Source organism: Peromyscus leucopus, unplaced genomic scaffold (assembly GCF_004664715.2).
Source record: "Peromyscus leucopus breed LL Stock unplaced genomic scaffold, UCI_PerLeu_2.1 scaffold_1183, whole genome shotgun sequence".
NCBI classification, from domain to species: Eukaryota; Metazoa; Chordata; class Mammalia; order Rodentia; family Cricetidae; genus Peromyscus; species Peromyscus leucopus.
Genome location: NW_023504318.1, coordinates 10,162 through 20,289, shown reverse-complemented (window position 1 = coordinate 20,289; position 10,128 = coordinate 10,162). Strand labels below are relative to the sequence as shown.

The 10,128-nt window shown below is 41.2% G+C and overlaps 2 gene segments (V, D, J or C); both read left to right on the top strand.

The window, feature by feature from the left end:
• The first annotated feature begins 638 nt into the window (after positions 1-638).
• Positions 639-1,190, top strand: LOC114686760. The segment is given in 2 exon segments: positions 639-741; positions 846-1,190. Coding segments are annotated over 2 exon segments (369 nt in total).
• A 4,817-nt stretch (positions 1,191-6,007) lies between these two features.
• On the top strand, positions 6,008-6,500 carry LOC119087080. The segment is given in 2 exon segments: positions 6,008-6,088; positions 6,172-6,500. Coding segments are annotated over 2 exon segments (375 nt in total).
• Positions 6,501-10,128: the final 3,628 nt, after the last annotated feature.

Below are 10,128 nucleotides of genomic sequence, written 5' to 3'. Positions count from 1 at the left end.
GTCCTGGAACTTTCTCTGTATAACCGTCTAGCCTGGAACTCACAGAGAAATTCCTGCCTCTGTCTCCCAAGCACTGGGATTAAAGATGTAGGTCAACACCACCTGACTAATACAACATTTCCTAAATGTTTATATTTCCGTTTGTTATTTTAATTTCCTTTTAATTAATGTAATAATTTATGAAAACACACCAGAAACTTTTAAAACTACAGAGCACAATAAAGTACAGTTGAACACTTATATTTTTATGTAAAACCATAAATTCATACTAAATAACTCTTCTTTTCATCCCTTCTTTCTTCTTCTTTCTCTGTTAGGACACAGTTTCATATAGATGAAGTATAACTCAAACCTATAATTCTCCTGCTCCAACCTCTTGCCTAGCATGCAATGATGGGAAACAACACAGGTCTTCAAGAATGCAAAAAAATACTCTACATGGCTAGGAAAATAACTGATACTTTGATGTTATAAATGTCACTCTGGTCCTTACTTCACCTCAGACAACTGAAGCATTATTCATCTTCTCTAAGGCTCCTGCCCCTAAGTTCATGATATAGCAGGAAGACATGCAAATAATTTTTTCCTCTGCTCATGAAAACGAGCCTTGACCCTACAGCTCTGACAGAGGAACCCAACTCTGGGCTGACAAGTCCTCTCATTCAGTGTTTACCACTGAGCATAGAACTTCCAGCATGGAGTTGAGACTGAGCTGGGTTTTCCTCCTTGCTCTTTTAAAAGGTAATTTATAGCGAAGAAGAGATACTGGTTGTGTAAGTATACATGAGTGTGAGGGTCAGTAGACATTCATGAGAGCTTACTAACAGTATTCTCTGTCTTTTCAGGTGTTCAGTGTGATGTGCACCTGGTGGAGTCTGGGGGAGGCTTAGTGCAGCCTGGGGGTTCCCTGAAACTCTCCTGTGCAGCCTCTGGATTCACATTCAGTGATGCTTGGATGAACTGGGTCCGCCAGGCTCCAGGGAAGGGGCTAGAGTGGGTTGCACAAATTAGAAACAAAGCTAATAATTATGCAACACATTATGCGGAGTCTGTGAAAGGCAGATTCACCATCTCAAGCGATGATTCCAAAAGCAGCGTCTACCTGCAAATGAACAGCTTAAGAGCCGAAGACACCGCCATCTATTACTGTGCTGCAGAATCACAGTGAGGGATCTTCAGTGAGAACCCAGACACAAACCTCCCTGCAGCAGTGCTCAGAACCAGCAGGGGGCGCAGAGCGCACAGGGAGAGTAGGAGCAGTTCAGATCAGGAGCAGGAACAGTTGATTGCTGTTTATGTGGTCACAGCTGTTGCTCCATCTACTCATTTCTCAGAATGTTCTCTACATTTATGGTTTGTGAAAACAGGTCTGCTTTTCTGAAGCTTTAAATATATACTCCACACAGTTTAATATGAACTATGTGTGGAAAATCACCTCTGATTGCAGAAATGACTCTGCTCAGGTCACCAGATGAAATTCTTAGAAGGTCCGCAGCATTCGTGATTTTTCTCCCTCAGGACTTTCAGGGCAAAGCCTCAGTGTTGTTCTGATTAAGACAGCGTTTCACATTGGGGGAACCATGGGGGTGGTGAGGCCACACACCCCAAAAGATCTCAAGTCTTTGTGATTCCCCTGATAACTGTGCACATCAGGCACAGCGCTGACCTGTTTGTATTTATAGTTGATCCGGTTTCTTAAACTGTAGCTTTCATCATCATATCTTTCATTACATTTTGTTAATAATTTCTGGCCTTTGTTCTAAACATGGACAGAAGTCACTGATTGGAAACTCAGCTGGTGTCTAGGCTGTAACTCTGTGGTAGGAGGGGTGACTGGGAAAGTTATTGGTGAATGTAAATAAAAAAAAATAAAAGAAAAGACAGAAATAAGAATTAAAGAAACGTGACTGCTCCCAGGTAAGGTGGAGGAGAAAGTTTATTATATACATGTGGAGAGCATAGCCAGAGGCAGGGCATCTAGAGAGTCCAGAATGAAGATTACACTGATCAGTGTCAGGAGAGAGGATGGAAAGGAGGGTGGAGAGAGGGGAACAGGGTGCAGCAGCCAGGGAACCGACAGGAGAGAAGAGAAGGAGCAGGTAACTAAAATATTTGGATTATATAGGGAAGGGCAGCTGGGGAAGGGAAGCCCAACTCCTTGACTGGAGACATTTAGGGTAGAGGAGGGTTTCCCTGCAAGGATGGCCCTGTAACAGCTAGGGACTGAGGGAGGCAGGGAGAACCTGGCAGCTGGTGTCTGCTTTGATATGTTAAATAGAAACCTCTGACATTTTTCCCAGGTCTAAATCTAACACTCCAGCCTTTTTCTTTATTATAAATAAACGACAGCGTTGAAATGTAATCTTATCTATGACTAACTATTTCATACTGTCACAGGAATGTCACTGGTGAGTGGGGCCCAAGGAACCTGGGGTGCTGACCCAGTCTGGGAAGAGCAGACTGTTTCACTTGCTGACCAGGCTCTACAACATCTTCTGGGTCAGGGGCATTGCAGACAGCATTTGGAGCAGTTTGTAAGGCTGGACCACCTGGGGCTGGCCACCTTGAAGCTTTCTGGGATGCAGATTTTGAGGATTCTGTTCTTTTACCCTGCTGTTTGTCTTCTCCTTGGACTTGCTATACTCTTATCAGAATCAGAGTATAATGATTGTTTCCAAGATCAATGCAATGGTGTATTCCAGAAGCAATGAATTTTGCCAGTTTGCAGGTTATGAAAGATTGATGTCTAAGACCAGTTGCCCTTTCCATTTTCTATATGTTTTGTAGTCGTATAGGGAAAATAGAGAAACAGTGGTGACTTGAAAGCTTCACTATTGAGGGAATGCCTCGGTTACTCTGAAAGGCACACAGTGCCTCAGGAGCCAAGGACTCTAAACTGAAATCCTCTCACCTGTGCCTTTCAAAGCACCAAGGACAGGTCAACCCCATTATTCCCTGCAAATCATGGTGGCTCTAGGCCAAAGCAATATGTTTATTCTTCCTAGGCACAGTGATTTGGCATGCTATAATCATTTAGTGACTCAGTAGTACCACGGGGTAGTGCTGGAGCTGGATCCATCTGACACCATAGAAGACTCTTCACTGTGAGAAATACTAATGACCATAGAAGCACAAAAAAAATTAATCTCTGACATGTGTTTGGTATCTCCAAAAAAACAAGTCATTTTACCTGCAGTTGAGTTATGTGCACTGGAGTTTCAGGCATACATTACTGTTCAAAGGAAACAGTTAAACTTCACTATAATGATCATGAACCATGAAGAACCACTACCTGAGATCCCTGGGTTGGAATTGGTGATCATTTTTTATGTATGGTTGCCTCTAGGTAGAAGACGAGTCTGTTTTCAGTAGTAAAAGGGATAATTATTTGGGAGAGGCAGTCTTAAAAATCACAGCCACAGGAGACCCCCCCAGGGAGTGTGATCTGGATCTGTCCCTAGTGCATGAGCTGGCTTTTTGGAACTTAGCATCTATGGTGTTTGTGCAGCCTTGGTGCAGGGAGGAGCAGCTTGGACCTGCCTCAACTGAATATACAAGGATGTGCAGATTACAGATGGGAGACCTTCCCTTGGAGGAAGTGGGAATTAGGGGTGGCTTGGGGTGGGAGGAGGAAGGACAGCAGGATCTGTGGTTGATATGTAAAATTAATACAAAATAATAAAAAAGGATCAAAAATCACAGCTACAGAAGAAGGCAGTGTGTGCTTATAAAGAAGCCAACGATTAGTTTGTGGTGTGATGTGTGATTTTTATATTGGGATGTTAAATATTCTATCTCTAGTTTGATAGTCATAAATCCTATCTTCCTTCCTAGAAGAGCATAGATGTAACCATGACTGGCCAATAATAGCTAATTTCCCTGGAACTCAATTGGTTCATGGAATGGTGTATGGTCAGATGGAAGAACTCATAAGCTTTCCTTGGAATTTACAGACTGATGCTGATTGGGGCATTCCATTTTTGTTTACATTGTTAAAATGAGAGGGTATGACATGGGTATGAATGCAGGCCATGCACTGTGGAGAGAGGTTCCCAAGGAATGAAGATGGAAGCAGAGACATGAGAGGAAGATTCACACTGATGAAGCCTCATTGTATAGTCAAGGATGACCTTTGACTTCTGATGCTCCTGCCTCCACTTCCCCAGTGATAGGGTTTCTCCACTTTACGTGGTGCTAGAGATTTAAATCAGTGCTTCATGCATGCTAGGCAGCATACCTCCAACGGAACTACATCCCAGACACTAATATATTTTTTTTTCAAATTTTAATAGAGATATTTATTTATTTGTATTTGTTTATGTGCTCATATACACATGTAATGATACATAGGTGGAAATCAGAGGACAACCTTTCTCTCCTTCTGTCTTATGGGCACTGAAACTAGAACTCAGGGAATCAGGCTCTGAAGCCAGCATCTCCCTAGGTATACATACATATAGAGAGAAAGGGGGGTGAATTTAATGTAGCCTTCAAAGTCACTACGTCATAGAGGTAGACCTTGAACTCCTGTCCTCCTGTCTCGACCTGCTGGGGTATACAGGTATAAGATCCTATACCTAGCCTCTATTTGGTTTAAAGTGAAGACGTGGGATGCAGATCCAGCTCAGTGGTAGAGTGCTGGCTTAGCATGTACAAGGAAATAATTTTAGTTTTCAATACTACAGAAAGAATGGAGGGTACCAAATCAAGCTGCTTTTTCTATTATTGTCATGTCTACTGCTTTTTTCCAATATAATAAATCTATTTTCTGTGGTGTGATATTTTGATTTAATTGTGAAAGTAAAGCTTGTTTTGAGTCAGAGGGCCGAGCTAGCCACTAGCTGACCATAATTGACCATAGAAGTTTGGAGCTCCGTGGACCGATAGGAGACAGGAAGTAATAAGGTGAGGCTGAGAGAGCATCTCAGCCCTTTTGGAAGAAGAAACAGAAGAGGTAGGAAGGTTCTGTTGGCTGGTCCCCTGCTTCTCTGATCTTTCAGGTTCTTATACCAGCATCTAACATCTGATTTTTTATTGGTAAAGAATAATTAGATAAACCCTTCAGTTTTCTTTTTTAAAAACAAAACAAAAAAAAACAAAAAACAAACAAACAACCAGAAAAAACAAACAAAAACTTCTATATAAAACAAGCCATGCGTACATGCAGAGAAGTTCAGGACCAGCAGGGGGCACACTTGAACCAATAGTCAATAGGAGGAAATGAGATGAGGAGTGGAGGGGACTCTGCAGCCTCTGTGGACTCCTTTCCTTCCTAAAGTCTGTTAGCTGAACAACACCTGCTGTGGTTGATATGGGAAGTCTCCATGCTCAAACACAGTAAAATCTCTTTGTTCAACAGTGCACAGATTTACATTTCCTCATTTATTTTATTAAGATGTATATATTTATTTTTGATTTTGTGAAAAACATTTTTTATTCAATATATTCTGGCCATGGATTTCCTGAACAGTTCCACCCTAATCGTTCCTACCTCCCCACCTCCCTACCACTCAACTCCATAACGTTTTTTCTCTATGTAAAATGTAAACAAAGAGACAAGATAGGATTTAAAAACAAATCCAAGAGTTACACACCCGCACCCTGCTGGAAAAGCAAATATTAATAGGTTTCATATGAAAGAAGATTACAAATGCTTCTAATTTAGGAGTTTTAGAATTTCCAGACGACACTATTATCCTCATCAAAACCACCACCTAAAAATCCATTTTGGCCCAGTTTGGCCCAAATGTCTCAGGTTCGAATTCTATTTTTCAATTGAGAGAATAGGCCTTGAAGTTACTCAAACATGGTCTGCACAGGTCTTAGGGAAAGATGAGGATTTGGATCTCAGCTTCCTGATGCCTGACCGTGGTATACTCAGGCTCTTTCTCCATCTGGACTAGGTCCTTATATAAGAAGTACCCTGCATCATGAATATGCAAATAGTAGGAGAGTACAGTGGTAAAGACAGAGAAATCCACACCAAACACCAACATATAACCAGTGTTCTCTCCACAGTCACTGAGCACACAGGACCTCAGCATGGGATGGAGCTGGATCATCCTCTTCCTCCTGTCAGTCACTACAGGTAAGGGGCTTTCCAGTTCCAAACCTGAAGAAGGAACAGGGACTGAGGTGACAATGACATCCACTCTGCCTTTCTCTCCACAGGTGTCCACTCCCAGGTCCAGCTGCAGCAGTCTGGTCCTGAGCTGGGGAAACCTGGTTCTTCTGTGAAGTTGTCCTGCAAGGCTTCTGGCTACACCTTTGCCTACTACTATGTGCACTGGGTGAAGCAGAGGCCTGGACAGGGCCTGGAGTGGGTTGGAAGCATATTTCCTGGAACTGGTTATACTGACTACAATCAGAAGTTCAAGGACAAGGCCAAAATGACTGCAGATAAATCCTCCAGCACAGCCTACATGAATCTCAGCAGCCTGACCTCTGAGGACTCTGCAGTCTATTACTGTGCAACACACAGTGTTGTAACCACATACTGAGTGTGTCAGAAACCCAGGGGGAGCAGAAAGCTACCCTGGCACTGAGATGACAGAGAAGATTAGACTGGAGACTTGCTCAAATATCATGATTCTGAAGGTCCCTTTGTCACTGCACAGTCATTTTTTTTTTCTTTTTATAATTAAGAAAATATTTCATGCATTTTACATACCATTCAAAGATACTGCTCTTCCCTACACTTGCCCCCAAACCTCCCCTTCCCAGTCCACCATCCACTCTCCCCAACAAGAAGGCAAGGCCTCCCATGGGGAGACACATTCAGTAGAAGCTGGTCCAAGCTCTTCCCCTGCCTCAAGGCCTCACAAAGTGTCCCATCACAGGTAGTTTGCTCTAAAAAGACTTCTCAGGTACCAAAGATGGATGCTGATCATACCACCAGGGGCCCTTCCCCAATCAGATCAAGCTACACAACTATATCACCATGCAGAGGGCCTAGTCCAGTCCCATGCAGACTCCACAACTGTTGATCCAAGTTTCACGAGTTCCCACTAGTTTGGTTTGTTCATCTCTGCAGGTTTCCCCATCATGATCTTGATGCACTTGCTTATAGAATCGCTCTTCTCACTCTTTCAATAGACTTTTGGAGCTCTGCCTGGTGTTTGGCTGTGGACCTGTGCATCTGCTTCCATCAGTCACTGGAGAAAAGCTCTGTGATGACAGTCAGGGTGTTCACCGATCTGATCACTGGGGTAAACCAGTTCAGTTCAGATACCCTTTCCACTATATCTCATAGTCCAACCTGGGGTCATCCTTGAGAATTCCTGGCAACTTCCCTAGCACTGGGTTTCTCTTTATCCCCATGGTTTCTCCCTCCATAATTGTATCTCTTTCATTGCTTTCCCATTCCATCCCAGTTCAAACTCCACCCTTTCTATTCCTTATGTTCTCATCCCCTACCCTCTACACTCCATTGGCCACCCCTCTTCCCTAGTTTATTCTTGGAGATCTCATTTATTTCCCCTTCTCAGGGTGATCCATGCTTCCCACTCTGGGTCTTCCTTCATAGCTAGCTTCTCTCGGATTGTGGATTGTTGTTTAGTTTTCATTTGCTTAACATCTAGTATTCACTTATGAGTGAGTACATACCATGTTTGCCCTTCAGAGTCTGGGTTACCTGACTCAGAATGAAATTTTCTAGTTCCATCCTCTTGCCTGCAAATTTCATGATGTCATTGTTTTTCTCTGCTGAATAGTACTCCATTGTTTTTATGTATCACATTTTCTTTATACATTCTTCAGTTGAGGTGCATCTACGTTGTTGCCAGGTTCTGGCTACTACAAATAATGCTGCTATGAACATAGTTGAGCATGTGTCCTTGTGTTATGACTGAGCATTCCTTCTGTATATGCCCAAGATTGGTATAGCTGGCTCTTGAGGAAGATTGATTCCCAGTTTTCTGAGAAACTGCCACACTGATTTCCAAAGTGGCTATACTAGTTTGGACTCCTACCAACAGTGGAGGGGTGTACCTCTTGCTCCAGATCCTCTTCAACATAAGCTGTCTGCATTTCTTTTGATCTTAGCAATTCTGACACGTGTAAGTTGCTATCTCAGAGTTGTTTTGATTTGCATTTCCCTGATGATTAAGGATGTTGAGCAATTCCTTAAATGTCCTTTTGACCATTTGAGAATCTTCTGTTGTTAATATATGTTTAGTTCTATAGACCATTTTTAAATTGGGCTGATGGGTATTTTGATGTCTACTTTCTTGAGTTCTTTATATATTCTGGGGTCCAACCCTCTATCAGATATGGAGTTGGTGAAGATTTTTCCATTCTGTAGTGTGTTATTTTGTCTTATTTACAATGCCCTTTACTCCACAAAAGCTTCTCAGTTTCAAGAGGTCCCATTTATTAATTGTTGCTCTCAGTGTTTGTGCTACTGGTGTTATATTTAGGAAGTGATTTCTGCTACCAAATGTGTTCAAGTCTACTTCCTACTTTCTCTTCTATCAGGTTCAGTGTAAATCAGATTTTGTTCAGGTCTTTGATCTACTTGGATTTAGGTTTTCTGCACGGTGACAGATATGGATCTATTTGTAGTCTTCTACATGTTGACATCCAGGAATGCCAGCACCATTTGTTGAAGATGCTTTCTTTTTTCCATTGTACAGTTTTGATTTCTTTGTCGAAAATCACATGTTCATAATGTGTGGATTAATGTCGGGGTCTTCATTTCAATTCCATTGGCCCACAAGTCAGTTTTTATGCCAGTACCCTGTTGTTTTTATTATGGCTCTATAGTAGAGCTTGAAGTCAGGGATTTTAATGCCTCCAGAGGTTGCTTTATTTTACAGGATTCTTTTAGCTATCCTGGGATTTTGTTTTTCCATGTGTTGAGTACTGTTCTTTCCAGGTCTGTGAAGAATTGTATTAGGATTTTGATAGGGATTGCATTGAATCTGTAGATTGTTTTTGGTAAGATTGCCATTTTTACTATGTTAATTCTACCTATCCATGAGTTTGGGAGATCTTTCCATTTTCTGATATCTTCTTCAATTTCTTTCTTCAGAAACTTAAAGTTCTTGTCATAAAGGTCTTTCACTTGCTTAGTCAGAGTTACCCCAAGGTATTTTATTTTATTTGTGGCTATTATAAAGGGTAATATTTCTCCAATTTCTTTCGTAGTCTGTTTATCCTTTGTATATCAGAGGGCAACTGATTTTTTTAAGTTAATCATGTATCCTGCCACATTACTGAAGGTGTTTATCAGCTGTAGGAGTTTCCTGGTAGAATTTTGGTGGTCACTTATGTATTATATCATATCTGCAAATAGTGAAAGTTTGCCTTCTTCCTTTCCAATTTGTATCCCCTTGATCTTTTTTTGTTGACTTATTGCTCTAGATTGAACTTCAAGTACTATATTGAATAAATATGGGGAGAGCAGACAGCCTTGTCTTGTTCCTGATTTTAGTGAAATCACTTTGAATTTCTCTCCATTTAATTTAATGTTGGCTGTTGGCTTGCAGAAAATTGCCTTTATTATGTTTAGGTATGTTCCTTGTATTCCTGATATCTCTAGGACCTTTATCATGAAGGTGTGTTGGATTTTGTGAAAGGTATTTTTCAGCATCTAATGAAATGACCATGTAGTTTTCTTTCTTTCAGTTTGTTTATATGTTGTATTACTTTGACAGATTTTCATATGTTGAAGCATCCTTGCATCCCTGGGAAGAAGACTACTTGATCATGGTAGATGATTTTTTTGATGTGTTCTTGGATTTGGATTGCCAACATTTTATTGCGTATTTTTGCATCACGTTCATGAGGGAGATTGGTCATTAATTCTCTCTCTCTCTTTTTGTTGCATCTTTGTGTTGTTTAGGTATCAGTGTAAATGTAGCCTCATAAAAGGAGTTTGGTAAAGTTCCTTCTGTTTCTATTGTGTGGAACAATTTGTAGAGTATTGCTATTAACTCTTCTTTGGAATACTAGTAGAATTCTGCATTGAAACCATCTGTCCCTGGGCTCTTTTGGGTTGGGAGACTTTTAATGACTCTTTAATTTCCATAGTGGTTATTTGTGTATTTAAATTGCTTATCTGGTCTTGATTTAACTTTGGCATGTGGTACCTATCCAGAAGATTGTCCATTTCTTTTGAGATTTTTC